The following is a 16,771-nucleotide window of genomic DNA, read 5'->3' on the forward strand; positions in this document are numbered from 1 at the left end:
TCGCCTGCCTTACACCCTCGCAATTTCTCTCATCCCAGGGCCTCATACTGCAGCCCTGAGGATTCTTCCTGGAAATGCCCCTAGCAGCTGCCCTTTCCCCACCACTCCTGGTATCCTCAGCTGTACTCTCATCGTCTCACACCTGGATTATAAGATCTTCCTCCTCCCTCACATTGCAGACTCTCTCCTAGTCCTCTGACACACTTCTCCATGCACTCCTTTCCTCAAGTCCCCGGCCCTGCACATGCTTTCAAGGTCCTCTGCTCAAATGGCTCCCACACCCGGATTGCCTTTTTTTCTCCACTCCACTTAATGGCATCTTAGCCTGCCTTCATGGTCTAGCCTAAGACTTCACCCTTCAGGAAGCCTGGGCTCACCTCCTCGTCTTTGGAGCTCTTTACTGAACGCTGCAAAGGAACGTGGAAAGGAAACAGTTGGTCGTCCCCAGAACCTTCCCTGCTCATTTCACAGAGGCAGAACCTGAGGTTCAAGGTCGTAAGATACTCACAGGATCCAAATTCTGCACCAACTGGCTTGTGGCTAGCCACTGTACTACATTACCCACACGTTCTTGGCCCATTCTGTCGCCAACACATTTTATTATTCTGGAGTTAGAAATTAAGTTCAAAGCAGGGGCCAAGCTTTTTCAAAAGTTTTAACTATGTGGCTTCCTCACATGCAGATGGGAAGAATGCCAATAAAAACCCCATTGCTCAATTGGTTAAGAGAAACAAATACTTAGAAGGCCTAAAACTACATTTGGTTAAGTCAAGACCAGACCTGTGACTATTAGAGTGGCCTGGGTTAACTATATCAAATGACTAGTGTGGACCCCCCACGGCAAGACTATTTTCATTACAAAGTATGTAATGTTGAAGGCAGAGTCTGATGACAGGAGGCAGGAAATACAATCAAAACTCACAGAAGTGATGAAACCAAGTTAGCCATGTTATCTCAAGAGAAAAAAATCAACAGAGAACTAACTAATGTGTAAGAATTTCTTGAACAGTTTTAATTGCCAAAGAGAAGAAAATGTCAGGGCAAGCATATGCCAATTTCTTACTTTCTCTCTCTTTCTCTCTTTTTTGGAGGGACAGGGTCCAGGGAGAAGGAGTTTACTTTTATAACTACCAACTTAAAGTTTTAAAAGTTAATCATAGGTCTTTACAAAACAAACAACAAAAAACAAGCAAAAGGAAAAAAAACACAAAAAACTATTTACTTGAAACTTACACAAGCCCCTCTATAGCGCGACACTCCAGAATCCTACCCTCGAGGTCCCCATACCCGACTAATATAAGCCAGTTAACAGAAAATGCAGGATTTGGAGCAAGACCTCACAGCAAATGAGTGAGTGAAGAAAAATGGGGCAATATGCTGGCTTGAAGGATGGTGGGAAAAGGAGACTTTAAATGGGGTGGGTTCAGGGAACAACAGGAAAAGATCATTTGGTTGGAGCAGGTGGTTCAAGCAGGGGACTGGGGAGGAGTAAGCAGGTGAGCTGGGAGGGAGTCAGAGAGTGTCACGGGCTGGGGAGACAGGTGTAAACAGGACGAGGTATGAAGGCCTAAAAGCAGTTGTCGACAGCAGGGATAAGAGGCCCAACTCCAGGGATATTTATTAAGAAGGGTATGGAAGTAAGGTCACATGTTTAATGGAATCCAAGGCAATCATTACCCTAATGAAACTATATAGCTTCCTTTAGCAGACATGCCTCAAGTAAGGTTGTCCCCTTGCTAAGGACCACAGGCAAATTCACATCTTCACTACCTCCAAAGAATAATAATATAAGAAATGTCAAAAATAACTTTTTTTAATTTAAAGAAAAGTTACACTGTATTTGTACATTTTGACTCCTATTTTTTGTAAAAAGACAAATACACATAGGAAAAAACCTTAAGTATATTTACACCCAAAGGGTATTAACGTGTGTCTCTGCATTCACTGAAAAAGTATCTAAGTGCCTGACGTGTGCCTAGCACTGTTTTACATGCAGGCCTACAGTGGCTTACTCTTCTTTGTACTTGCCCCTCTTTTCAAGATTCCCCCACAATAAACATTTATTTGTTTAACAAAAAGTGAGACACACTCAGCTACACAGCCAACCCCTGAAATATTGGCAAAGAATGCTAAAAAATTTTAATTCATATTTAAATTTTCTGTAAATTGTAATTTTGAACAACTGAGAAGCAATATTTAGATCAGGTAATTTTAGAAAATCACATGCAAAGCAGTTTTGAAAGGGAAAGTTGCGCGCTCTTGGAAAGCTGTGTTTTCACCGTATGTCTCATTCAAACTATCTTCACAGTATGCTATGTGACAAAAAAGGTAAAAGATAACTCAGCCACTGGCAGTTGACAATCTAGAACAATGTAAGTACATTTAAATCATCCTTTCCCCAGCAATGTGGATTGTTACCCCAAGGTCATACTTGGGTCTCTTTTGTTCCCACTACATAACCGTAGACGATTATAGCCGCACAGCCAGGAGACTTGTGCAGCACGCATGTTTTTTTACTCTCTTTTGTACTGACTGCTCTTTCTCTCAGGTTGTTAACCACTTCTCTAACAGCTATCAGCAAAAAAAAAAAAAAACTGGCCTTGCTCCAAGCTGTCACGCAGCCAGTGGCCAGAAGCCTTCAGGGACTCAAAGCACCTGGCTCCTAGGGGGCTTTACCCAGTTGTGGGCTCGGCACATAGCATACAGGTATAAAAAGCCGCTCAGGCCTAAATCTGAGGACGTTTTTCCTGCTCAAAGACACTGGAGGAAAGTGACCGCTTTCAGCCAGTTCGCCGCCTAGTCCAAAGCAGGAAAAAAGAAGGTGCCTTGCACAGTAACCACGGTAACTGTTTTCACTACAGCAATGCACCAACAGGCCTCTCCAAGATGTTACGTCTCCAGAGTTAGGGATCCTCCAGATCGACACGGTCTTTACTTAAGCCAACCGTAACCATGGAAGAAAGGCTTCTGGGACCCAGATCTCTTGTTCACTCGTGAAGGCAGTTTAAAATTAGTATCCTGGTATTTTATAAATGACAAGTGCCATGAATGTTTTACCTCAGGGAAAATGACTGTACAATAACAACACAGAGAAACATAATGACAACATAAAGAAAAATATGCATGCCAGTATCAAGCAGGTGGGCAGTAAACAGTACTTAACACATTTTCTGGCTACCCCCTTCACCAGCTTTTCTTTAAAGAGAAGGCAAACTGGGGCAACCAGGTGGCTCACTTGGTTAAGCGTCTGACTTCTGATCTCAGCTTAGGTCTTGATCTCAGGGTTGTGAGTTCAAGCCCCATGTTTGGTGCCACGCTGGGCGTGGAGCCCACTTAAAAAAAGAGAGAGAGAGAGAAGGTAAACTAAGAGCAGTGTTTTCCTATTCTGTACAGATGTGGCATTTTAGGCTAATAGATCTCAAAACAGAGACAAGATTGAGCTATTTTAAATCGGAATCCACTGGCTATTTGAAATTTTCCTGTAGCAGATCAGGTTTGGCAACGTCTGACAGACAGACCAGCTCATGGTTGGAAGCACTTAAGAGATGATCAGAATAGTGGATTTTTTTTTTTTTTTGCTGGCTTTCAGCCAGCGAAAGAAAGATAATATAAATTGCTAACTCTACATAATAAAAGCTAAATTTCTTTTCAACTCCTGATACATTATAGCTGCTATGTGGCTGTGGTTTTCTGGGTATCTAGTTCTATCCTTTAAAGTTTTGAGCTAGTAAGACAAGCAGCCAAAAAGAGTAAAGGAAAAAGAAGTGGTTATTTAGAATACCTGAAGGAAGGCACTGCTTGGTCTTTATTTATAAAAATCAACTAAAAATAAAAGCCAACACTGCTATCGTTTTAAGATGATAGATGTCGTTAGATTCCTGGGATTTTTATGAGACCACATTATCAGAAGGAATTACTTCTAACATTAATTTTCATAGATTATTAACCATAAAAACACATGATAGGATAATTGTGTCAAATTAATCAAAATTAAGAGAATCGAAGTGTGGTAATTTGCTTCAATGCCAGGCCCTGTTAGGAAGTAGCTTAAAGTCAAGTTCCTAACAATTAACACAAACATACGTTAAATTCAGCTTTATGAATGCTTCTCAAACCATTTCACTGTTTTATCCTAAAATTCCTCATATGGTTGTTTAGGCTCTTACATTTCAGAGCTGTAATAAGAAACAAATAGGAAGCAATAAGAGTTACTATTTTGAGCACAAATTTATGATCCTGTATTGATTTTTAAAACATTTTTAGTTATAAATACATATATTATTATTATAGCCACAAACAAAAGTAACACAAAGCAAACATATACTTTGTAGATGTTCCCTTTGCCTGGAATGCATAACTCCAAGTCCAACCCTAATTCACCATCAAGTCTCAAATCAGGCAGTACTGCTTCTAGAAATGGGGTCCCAACTCTCCCTCCAGCTGATCTGGACTCTTTCATAATGCCTGGCACACCCTAATATGGGAGTTAGGAGCTACCCACTTGCTCTGCACCGAGTACTTTACACACATTAAATCATTTAACCCCACTAATTAGGTACTTCCTTGCTCATTTCATAAATGAGAAAAGAGACTCAAGGATATGGAGTTGGCCAAGATTGCAGTTATGAAGCAACAGTCAGGGCTTGAAAGTAAGTCCATCTGCCTCCCAGCCACTATGCAATAAATACTGTGTCAATATTTATCACCTGGACAGGAAAAGAACATGGCAGCTCTTCACTTTTCTTCCCTCATCTAGAACAATATCTAACAAACCGTAGGATCCTGTTCAATAAGGCTGGTTGTTAATATAGTCTGGAGTACATAAAGCCTAAGTTCAGAAACACTTGGTCAAACTCCTCAGTTAGTGTCTAGTTATAATACCTGTGTGATCTATAGATTTACTTTGTGCCATGACAAATGTGGAATATCCAATTTGTTCGTGCCTTCCCTTATTGTGTCTATTCCCTGACACGAAAGAATGTAACTCTGCCAACTTTCTTATATCACTACACCATCAAAAGTTCAAATAATGGATTTAACCCAAGGCTGCCTTTTGCCTTTTCTGCTCTAACAATTCCTGCAAGGTTTGCTGGTTTAGAAGGACAGCCTTGACATAAACTCCATTTGCCTTAAAGTCACCAAAGTGGTGGTTGCTTCAGTCTAGAAGCAACCAAATTCAAGACAGAACATTAAAAAAAAAACAAAAAAACCCACCTATATAGTAAACACAAAGGTAGAAGGTTAAGAAGCTGAAGATTCAAGGAAAAACGCTTTGGATACAGTTGCAATCTAAACCTAGATTAAAAAAAAGAAAAAAAAAAGGGGGCACCTGGGTGACTCAGTCGGTTAAGCACCCAACTCTTGATCTCAGGTCAGGTCTTGATCTGAAGGTTGTAAATTCAAGCCCCGAATTGAGCTCTATGCTGGGTATGGAGCCTACTTTTAAAAATAATAAATAAATAATAAATAATTAATTAAAATAGTGTTTACAACTTTGTAATTCTGCAGGTAAAATTTTACTTTAACTGTTCCTCCTTATGAATACAGAATGTATCTCAATACCTGGTAGCTCAACTTCAAATAAATTCATCTTGATGTTGTTTTAATTAAAACTACGAAACTGTTTTTCAATAGATATTACTTAATATTCAGTTCTGACTCTTTCTTTGGATTTAGTTTAGTTTCAAACTGGGAAAACTAAAATTGTACATGAAGTCAGAAAGAAGAAATATATAGGAAGAAAGACAACTGGATCCCTCAAATGGCTCATAAAAGGAAAAAACCAACCTAGTCCTACCAGCCTTTATGAGCTCCTTCTGGCGCTTTGATATACTGATGAGTATGTCAAGGGAGAAAGAACTAGCCCTTTTAAAACCCTCCCTGTATTACAGTGAGTGTATGTTCACTGCCAAATGATGTGCACATTGATAAAACAGAGTTACGCTTCTTTACATTTTAATCAATGTACAGTAAATATAATTTAGTAAAAATGACTAGGCATCCATATCTACATGGAAGTTTATTGCGCATTAAAAGGTTACATGAAATTTTGACTATGGAATTAAGATTTTAGAATTCTGGTCCCAAATTATAAAAGGCTAAAGAAAGATCATTAAAAAGCCACATATACATAATTTTTATGCAGTTCTAGCTAATGTCTCTGCAATGTAAAAATGGTAACAATTGTAACTGTTCTATGTAGAACAGTTACGCAGCCCATGGTCGGTCACGGGGGTCGGTCATGGGGGCTGTGGGTCCCCTTGCTCCTGGTGTTTGATCCTTAATCTGAATCTGTTTCCACATGTCAACAGAGGGGGGAGACTTCTTAAGAACTGCTATGGGAAGGAAATGAGACAATGACCCTGCAACACTTTACAGATGACAAGGGAAGGACAACAGGTCAGATGGGATTGAGGGCCCCACCTGCTTCTCCCTCGCTACCTGAGAAGCATCTGCCCCCATATTCCTTCCTCCTCCACGTCACTGCAGGCACTCCAGTTCAGACCCTATTAACTGCCCCTAAACTACTTGGCTTCAGGTAAGAATCGTGGTCTCCTCTCGTCTGTACCACTAATCTCACCCCCTTCGATGACTGGATCCTCGGTGTTACTGCTGGATGAATCCGACTTTGTGAGCCTGTCACAGACCAACACCACCACTCTGCAGTGGTACCTCAGTGAGTAAGGCCCAGTCTCTTCAGCAAGGCACTGCAGGCTATCCACAATCCTGGCCCAGCACACCATTCACACCTCTTCCCCACAACTCCCCTTCACAACCCAAGCCTCCACACAAACTAGAGTACTGGCCATTTCTTGGACCTAACTCTTATTTTCCTCTACCTGCTTTTCCTTACCTTCTACTTTCTCAGGGAATACCTTCCTTCATTTCTTTTGTAAATCCCACACTTTCTTTAAGTAATAACTACCACTAAGCCTCCCTCATTAGACCTATGCTGTTTGCTTCTTCCTTATCAAGCCCTCACTTCTATTCAAAAGCCCCCTACTGGGGTCACAGTTTCCTGGAATCCTGTGATTCATCCCCTCTATCCTGACCAGGTTCTGGCTGACAAGAGCAACACAAAGTGGAAAGAAAAGTAAGGGTTCTACCTTGTTTTTGTTTTTTGTTTTTTAAGGTTTCCGGGCATAGTTACTTAGGTAATGCAAGCTATGTCCTACCTCCTTCTGCAATCTACTCCTGAAACATACAAGGTTGAGACTCAGCCTCAAACTGGGACTGAAAGAGCAGGGGTTTGGTGCAAGCTCTCAATGCAGCTGGAAACTGGCAGGGGCAAGAGGGTGTGAGAAAAACAGGTCGGCACTGGGAATGCTTGGAGTCGGAATGAAAAAACCTAGGACCCACACAGGTGGATCTGGGCACTCAGTCATGCAATGGCTCTGAGGGTATTATTTAGAACCTCTACTTCATCATTAATAGTTTCACTTTTGAAAAATATTATCTTAAAGATCATTGCTTTCTAATTCTTTTTAAGTCCCCCAAACTGGCAATGCTACAGATCCACATGGCAACAACAGGCTACAAACGGGGCATGTATGTTGCCATCTCACACAGGCCTCATTACTCCCGACTGTCTTAAACCCTGCCATTGTCACTCACTCACCCGTCTGGAAAAGCAGGCATCTCAATTCACTTCCCCTAATGTTGAGGGACCTACTCTTATGGGAACTAGCTAGATCAGCTACATCTCACCCTATGTGCAGGAGAGAAAAAGCTGAAATGATCCCCTTCAACACTGGCCAGTATTTGGGATGGAAGGCAGCCAAAGACCTCTGCTCACTCGTGAAAGTTTCCCTTTCAACCCTCTAGATACATATATCTAGAGCAAGGGTAGGATCATTTTTTCTGTAAAGACTCAGAGAGTAAATATTTAGGCTCTGCAGGCCACATAATGTTTCAACTGCTCAACTCTGCCATCATATCCCAAAAGTAGCCATAAACAACATGTAAGTGAACCAGCATGAATGTATTCCAATAAAGCTTTATTTATGGGCATTAAAATTTGAATTTCATATAATTGACACTGTGTCATCAAACACTATTTTTTATTTTTTTGTTCAACATTTAAAGATGTAAAAAGCATTTTTGGCTCATAGGTCATACAAGATGCATTTAGATTTGGCCTTTGAGTCCAGTTAAGTTATTTTCCTAAGGGACTTTCTCCTTTGTATCTTGTAAATACCCATATTTTGTATCTTTCCTTTGTCTTACCATTACTGTTACATAATAAACTCCTTAAAAGCTAAGGCTTTTTTTCATATATATATTCCTATAACTCTTTGCTGATTCTGTTATGATGCCTTGCACAGAGAAGGAATTTGATTTATATATGTTGCATAAATGTCTCCATTTTTCAGTTATTAATTCCTATTTAAAGGAACTCAAAATTGCAAGAATATAATTCTTCCATGTTTTCCAGATAACATATGAAGTACTATTTAATGAACTTCACCTAGGCCTGTTGCTATTACTCTGCAACAGGACCGTGATTCATTAGGATCAAATAAAATATTTCCTCTTTGTTCTTCCAAATCTGTCTTAAATATATACCATTTTCTGCCTTTATCCTCTTAAAAAAAAAGTAAACTTAAAGTTACTTCCTTAAAAATTCAGATCAATAAAAACAATCTCAAAACTGACTTTAGATTTATTAAACGAGGCACTAACTATAGAAAAAATTTTTAAGCCATAATATCAAACCACATAACTAACCTGGTTTTCCACATTGCTCAGCTCCAAAACTGCAGAAATGAACAAAACTTATCTTAAATGGTATTGGAAATATAATGCAGATTTCAATTATTTATTGATTTCAATATAGTATTGAATTGTATTGGAAATACTATTCAAATAGTATTCAGATAGTATTGGATATATAATGCAGATTTCAATAATTAAATATTTAAGAGATCAGCTGATTTTGAGCTATACCCACCAGTAAGCATTACTATGTAACTCAAATTTCCAAAGCACACTAACACAAATATTTCAAGTGATTTTTTTGGTAGCAGAATAACCATAAGCTCTTAATCATCTGTGGCAATTAAAAGGCAATTTATTATTTGTAAGCCATACAGGAAATGCTGCCCCCTGCAAAGTATTTTAAAAGAACAAAGAATGTTTTATACAAATGTACCCCAGAAATTATCATGAGAGCAACTTTTTAAAATTCTAGTGATTCACAGGATTATTAGAGGAAAAAGGAATTCTATGGTGATGACTGGAATTTTATTTTCCTCGCCTTAATGTTTATGCTCATATACAATCTCCTTCAATACAGGAGTGTAGGTATAAACCTACAAAGGCTCCAATGACGAGTAATATAGATAAAGAGGAAGAATGTGCCAATTTAAGAGACTGTAAGACACAGATTTTGGCTCTGAGGAAGAGAAGGGAGTAGAAGGAATTTGCTTCGCCACATGGCAGGACAATCCAGGGCGAGAGAGCCCAAGGACCCAGCTCAGTCATGACCACACAGCAGAGCCCTGTCCACCTCTTACTCATTTCAGCTGCAGCGCACATGCTCTGGGGCTCAGAAGCCCTCCTTTCCTGGATTAGTTGGTATGTAAGTGGTTAGCAGAAACAGGCACAAATGGCACTTCGATATTTTATTTGAATTCCATGCTATTTAAATTTCCTGAAAGCACTAGGATTGCTCCATTCTTAGAAACATTTTAATTGCAATGGAGAATTGACTAGGAAATAAAAGCTCAAGAACAATTCAGGAGAGGAAGAGAACAGAGAGTAAGAATTTCCTCCTGGATAGGGAGCAGGGAATTAAGCGATAATAATAAAGGAGGAGAGAAACCAATTCTGGTGAACCAGTGAACTCACATAGGAAGGGGAACTAGATATAGAGGCTGTAGGGCAAGTCTCGGGATCAGTCTATCAACTCGAAATTGTCACTGATGAAACGACACTAGCCTAGGAACTTCTTCACACTGTTCACTCATAGTATTTAGAATACTTGTCCCCATCTTTCTGTGCCTAAATACCACTCATCCTTCAAGTCCCAATTCAAATCTCATGCCTTAAATGAAGCTTTCTCTGATTCCTAGTGAAACAGCAACGCCCCTTTTTTGAACTATTTTGTCCATATTTCACGCACTCTACTTACCAGTCTACCGCATTTTGTTTTGGACGGACATCTTAGCTCCCCTATGAGTACATACACTCCCCAAATACAGTACACGAGTCTAATGGATCTTTCCGCAGCTCTCTGTATTTACAGGGTACTCTGCACATAATAAATCGCATTTTAGTGGGTACTGACCAAATACCGTTGAACGGATAAATACATGAACTCATCAACCAATTAACAAGTACTTTAGAATGACAGGAAACTAGAAGAGGAACTGAGAATCAAAAGTCAAATAAGGTCGAGGCCCCCCTCTGTCGCATGTTTTAAATGACAACTTAAAAGCTAGTCCATTACCCTGACTTTATATTTTCATCCAATATTTTTCTCCTCTGAACTTACTACAAATGCAGTTTTTAAAAAACCTAATAGTTGTATAATTCCATGCCCCTGCATGAGAATTTAAGCTCCCTGAGTGTGTGAGTCGCACTTCCCCTGTTCACGAGTATACCTCCAGAGCCAGCTCAGCACCTTGACACAGTAAACTGCTCAACACTGGTGAATAACTTGCAAAATAATTTTACATAATGTATTTAAGGAGTAAAAATTAGAAGGTCTAACAGTTCTTTAAAATGTCCATAACAGTGAACTCATAAAAATTAAATACAGATGGGGCACCTGGGTGGCTCAGTCGGTTGAGCATCCGACTCTTGATTTCAGCTCAGGTTAGGATCTCAGAACGTGAGACTGAACCTTGGATTGGACTCTGCGCTGGGCGTGGAGCCTGCTTGAGATTCTTCCCCCCCCCCCCCCCCCCCCCCCCCCCCCCCCCCCCCCGGCCCACAACCTTCTCTGGTGCAGGAGATCACACTCTCTCTCTCTCAAAAAAAAAAAAAAAATTAAATACAGATAAATATCAACACTGGAAAATCCTAGTGATTTCATCTTTTGGTTTTCAAATTGGGGGTAATTTCTACAAGTCAATACAAAGAACCTGCTAAACTGACTTTGGGCTAAACAGAATTCAAATGCTAAAAACCAATTCATCTCCAAGGTTGCAAGAGAACTCAGAATTCACATAATACACCTGCCATACCCCTATTTCTTGGACAATCATCTTTCTTAAAGAAAAAGAGCAGCCCCAAGCCTTGTGCTACGGCTCTTCTTGTCTTCCACACTGATTGTGCTATTATATCTATCTACAGAAGAGCCAAGGCAGTCCTTTCTGAAAAATTGATTATTAAGCCCAATAATGACTAATATGTAAGGACTATTAATTATATGAAGCAAAACCAGCTTTTAGTTGGTAATAAGAACTAATCTCGTGAAGGCTATTCCTTCGGTTACACCTCGCCATGTAACTACTAGTCATCAGACCTCAAACATTTATACAAAGGTAGGTTTCTGTTGGACTTAAAAACAAAACAGAACCCAGGGCGCCTGGCTGGCTCAGTCAGTACAGCATGCAACTCTTGATCTCAGGGGTTTGAGATCGAACCCCATGCTGGGTGGAGAGGTTGCTTAAAAATAAAATTTTTGAAAAACAAAACAAAATATACACAACCAAAAAAACTAATTTCAAACATATGTTTTCATTAGCCAAAAAAATTTATACAACTGTCTGAACAAGAATTACAATGTTTTCCACAAAATGGTGAATAAACTTGAATTTAAAACATTGAATTAGAGTGGTTAAGAGCCCACACTTAAAAAACCAAAAAACTTTTTATGAAGGAAAATCACACGCAGAAAGAGACCACAGGATGGTGAGGTGCCACATATGCATCACCCAACTTCAAGCAGGTACCAACGTGTGGTCAACCTTGTTTCATCTGCACCTGGCCCACTTTCCCCCAAACCTCTGTGGATTATTCCAAAATAAACACGAGGCTTCACATAATTTCATTTATAACCATTTCAACACTTCAAAAGGCACAGACTTTGAGTCAGATAGACCTGGTGTCAAATCCAGGCTCTACCAACCAATGGCTTTGGGAGCCTGGGCAAGTGACTGAACTTCTCTGAGCCTGTCTTCTACCTGCAAAATGGGGATAGTAATCCTGACTTCACAGGAGTACAGTACGGATGAAATGAGATAAGCTATCTGAAGAACAGAGCCTAGCGCTGGCCCACAGGGAAGAGTGAATATGGTAGCTGCGGTTATTACGACTGTACTGGCAAAGATAGGACTCTTTCTGCCTCATTTCCAAGGAGCCCCACAAAGGACAAAGCAAATAGGAAGTATATGCATATTTTAAAAAGAGATGCTAACCTCTCTATGCTAAACTTACAGAGACTAACAAAAAAACATGATTTATGACCCTCTCAGCCCACAACTGACCTCTAGGGAGTTTAAGGAAAAGAGGTCCAGAAGAGCTCTTTGGATAAAACTGTAGTGCTATGGGGTTTCAAGCACCCTCCACGGGAGAGGGGGGATGGGACGGGACTATTTTCCTGTCACCCTAAACCAAGAGAAAGGGAGTTTTAAGAAGGGCCCCTAGAGAGTGTAAGTGACCATCCCCAGAAATTGTAGGGGACAGAGACTGGTGTCTGACCCACAGCTGATAAAAGCCCCGCATGGAGAAGCAGGAAGGGGCAGCCTGGGGTGGCTGTGTGGAAGGCCTGCCACGGAAGCAAGCAGTACTTCCTGCAACGGCAAAGAGGAGCCCCCTCTCCCCAGGGCTGGCTTCATAGCCTAAGGCAGGCCCGAGATGGGGAAGGGAAGATTTACTTTTTTAATCAAGTTCAAAGGGGACATTTTAAGTACTTAAAAGAGACTCTTGTAATTTAAAGTGATATAAAAATTTACAGAATATCTATTATATAAGATAGGTGTGTATGTGATATGATATTTATAGGATATATATTCCATCCAGAAACAATAAAAGAACAGACAGAATGAGTTCAAAGAACTGAGAGAAAAAACTAAGTTTCCCATGATGTTCAGCACCTTCAATATAATAGTTACATTATATGTTCAAAAGCTGAGCAACAGCAGAGTGAGGAATGCCATCATAAAGATTAATGAAATGCAGATATTAGTACAAATAATAAACTGTATGAAGTGTATAATCAAATATTAAACCATGTCACTTCTAAACAGAATAAAATTTCAAGGCATATAAGAAAAACTGCTCTTTTCATCTCTTTTTTCCTTTATTTTCAGTGAGTAACCACAGCTAAGTGATGCTTCCATCAAGGATTCTACCCACTTCTTCCCCAAAAGAATGGAACAGGGGGAAAGAAGTGAAAGGTGCTCAAGACATAGGACAGAAACAAAAAGTGGAGAGATGATCAAGTGGCCCAAGGTTACTGATCCAGGGACAGAAACTCCATGCACAAGGTACTGTGTTAAGCACTAGAATAGTACTTAAAGGGGCAAAGCAGGTTTTCTGCCCTTAAAGGAATTTGGATTAGACACATAGCAACAGCGAGAGATGAATGTACACAGTCTTTAGGGGGTGGGAGAAGGAACACAACACTGAGACTAGCCCAAGGCCCAGTAAAGAATTCTTTTTTTTTTTTAAAGATTTTATTTATTTATTTGAGAGAGAGAGAGAATGAGAGATAGAGAGCACGAGAGGGAAGAGGGTCAGAGAGAGAAGCAGACTCCCTGCTGAGCAAGGAGCCTGATGTGGGACTCAATCCCAGGACTCCAGGATCATGACCTGAGTCGAAGGCAGTCGCTTAACCAACTGAGCCACACAGGTGCCCCAGTAAAGAATTCTTGTGAAGGCTACTGTGAAGTCAGGAAAAGCAAATTCATGGTTCTTTTAAAAACTCAAATCTTAAAATAAAAAACTTACATCTTAGTCAACCCATTATAATGAGATATTCTATAGATTCTGAAGCCTTGCTACACTAGTTTTGAAAGCTCATTCCAGGGGCGCCTGGGTGGCTCAGTCGTTAAGCATCTGCCTTTGGCTCAGGTCATGATCCCAGGGTCCTGGGATCGAGTCCCACATCGGGCTCCCTGCTCAGCGGGAAGCCTGCTTCTCCCTCTCCCACTCCCTCTGCTCGTATTCCCTCTCTCGCTGTGTCTCTCTCTGTCAAATAAATAAATAAAATCTTTAAAAAAAAAAAAAAGAAAGCTCATTCCAGTTAAGATCAATATTTCTTAAGGGGGAGAGTTATTCGTTACTTTCAAAAAATGGAAGCACTCAACTGACCTTTCTAATAAAAAGTGTGATCGCTGTGATTGCATCTTGAATTATAAGCAGGCACAAATTCATTCTTGGAAAATAGTAAATGCCACAGAAGAGCTACCCCTGCATCAGTTACAGAGTATCCAAACAAACAAGATTCTTCAATGGCAATAATGACATCCTTGTGCCATCCACCTGTACAAACACAAGTTACAACCCTCCTCCCCACAGCTTATGGCATGTATTCTAGACAACCCAGCTCTGTTTCAGCACTAACTAATCATGACCCAAATTAGCCACAGAAGATGCTCTGTACAGTTAACAGAGGCTTCAGATTCATTTTCAGCAGACACACATCCAGTGTGTTACCTAAGGTTTGCTGGGGCTCTCAAGACACAGCTGATAAGACAATTTCTTGTCAGATTGATAATGATGAAAAGTTAAGTCTCAATTGCAGTTCTCACCTACAAAAACCGTTTTGAGTAATTGATTACCATGTAAGTCAACGCAATCAAATTTATTTCTGGTTATGTAATCACAGAACTGATTACTTTTCAAATAAAAATCCAGAGAACTAGATTACGTCCCAGAGTAAAAAGTAGCAACTGTGTGTTTGTGTGTGCGTGCATGCACACATACACAAACACACACACATACACACACACACAGACACGGGGGTTTTGCGAGTTTTCCATCTGGAAACCATGATGTAACAGGATAATCGCAAACTCATTCTCACTGCTTAAATCTGTGAATAATGCGCAGATCATCTAACGTGACTTAAGTAAGAAATTATGACGGCATGTAACTCAAGTTCAACAACCAGTCATTTATAGTAGGTTGATTTTTCAAGGTAATCTTTTGGGATTCAATATCTTAGAAAGCATGAAGAAATAACATGAGAAAAAAACAAAGCAGTTTCTTTCCCACCAATAAATTAAGAAAGATCGATTTTTCAAAGGTAGTAGCTCTACAATCTATGAACAACAATCCTTCAAAATAAAATACAGCCAGCCTAATCCAAGTGGATTGATAAAAACGTATCTTTCATTTAACTACAATTCATTTTTAGAATTAGAATTATTATCTACCTTAAAAGAATCTACTTCAAACATGATTTTTCTCCCCAGGATAAGAAGGCAACAGGTTACACAGAAGTCAAAGAAAAACATAGGTATACCTCTAGGAGGGACAAAACATTAGAGATGGGATTCTTCCTTTTAAGTCAATGATGTCACCTGGGTGGTAAAGGGAAGAGCTTCCTTACTTTCCCCTTCTTATCCTAAAGTCTGGAAACTAAGCCCCAGAAGTACCTTTATCTAAGGACAAAAGAATGACCAGACTCCCAGGAAAGAATATAAGAAATGACCATAAAGAATGGAAAGCTACTTCTAAATAAATGTGCCAGAACTAGGATGCTATTACCTTCAAAGTCATTACCTTAGAAATTATATACTTAATCCAATGATGCTGTGATAGTCACTCTGGAATTTGTTTCAGAGCTCAGAATGTTCCACATCCTTAAAACTAGTTAATCTTTGTCTTTTCAGATTAGATTTGGCAATAGTCAAAAGTCCTCAGAGTAGCTGTGCTTTTCTTTAGAAAGTCTTTCCTGACCTCCCAAGTCCAGGTTCTGTGCCCCCTGCCCAGGGATCACTTCGTCCCCTGGCAGAGCACCTTTCACTCTACAATGGAATTGCTTACTTGTCAACAGTCCCCCAGGAAAACAGTAAACTGCACAGAAACAGGGAATATATCTTATTATTTATTATTACACCCACAATCCTAGCATAGTGCCCAGAAAACTGCAGGCCTCCAATACTGAATGATGTGATCCACTATCATATGAAATGGTTTGGAATACAGTGTCCATCTTTTCTACTGATCCTTCCAGCATCTCTCAGGAAAGAGTACCACACCTCACTTGTGTAATTATCTACCTACAGAGAAGAACTACTACTTTATATACCTGGGGGAGAAGTGATTGCATTTGATGATTTTCATTACTCATTTATGCACAGAAAAGCAAAAATCATGACATCCTCACAGACTAGTAACTTTTCCACTCTCAAATCTGCAAGCACAAGAATATCTTACCTAATTGCAATATCTTTATAGTGTCTCTGTAGGCTTTCATCACCAACTTGAAGTGGCGATAAAGTGGGTAGCACAAAACTCGTCTTCCAAAAGACACCAGAATTTCATGAACATTAGTCCAAGTCTGTGAAGTAGAGTTTAAATAAGTAATCATTTCCATATTACATAAACAAAAGGACACAACAAAATATGAAACTACTCTCAATTAAAAACTCTTAAGTTTGGATCATCATGAAGCCACGCAAGAGAGAAATACAAAACCATGAAATGAGATTTTTATATACCTTACAATAAAATATTTAACTGAAGTCTTTGTCATTTCTTGTACTTTATCAAGATATCACAAATGCTCTTTAAAAATCACATATGCAGCAGGAAAGTTTTAAAAAGTCTTTTAAGAATTACAAATATGAATCTAAAACACATGGCACTAACA

The 16,771-nt window shown here is 39.6% G+C and overlaps 1 protein-coding gene across 1 annotated transcript in view; it reads right to left on the reverse strand.

Moving 5' to 3' along the window:
* The window catches only part of SHQ1 (SHQ1, H/ACA ribonucleoprotein assembly factor), a 95,602-nt gene that overhangs the window by 43,198 nt on the left and 35,633 nt on the right, over window positions 1–16,771 (reverse strand). The window contains exon 9 of the mRNA XM_025885558.2: window positions 16,336–16,459. Within this exon, the coding sequence (XP_025741343.1) occupies window positions 16,336–16,459 (124 nt within the window). The remainder of the gene's footprint in view (window positions 1–16,335; window positions 16,460–16,771) is intronic.

Source organism: Callorhinus ursinus, unplaced genomic scaffold (genome assembly GCF_003265705.2).
Source record: "Callorhinus ursinus isolate GAN/ISIS: 27379988/994484 unplaced genomic scaffold, GSC_fseal_2.0 scaffold15, whole genome shotgun sequence".
Lineage (NCBI taxonomy): Eukaryota > Metazoa > Chordata > Mammalia > Carnivora > Otariidae > Callorhinus > Callorhinus ursinus.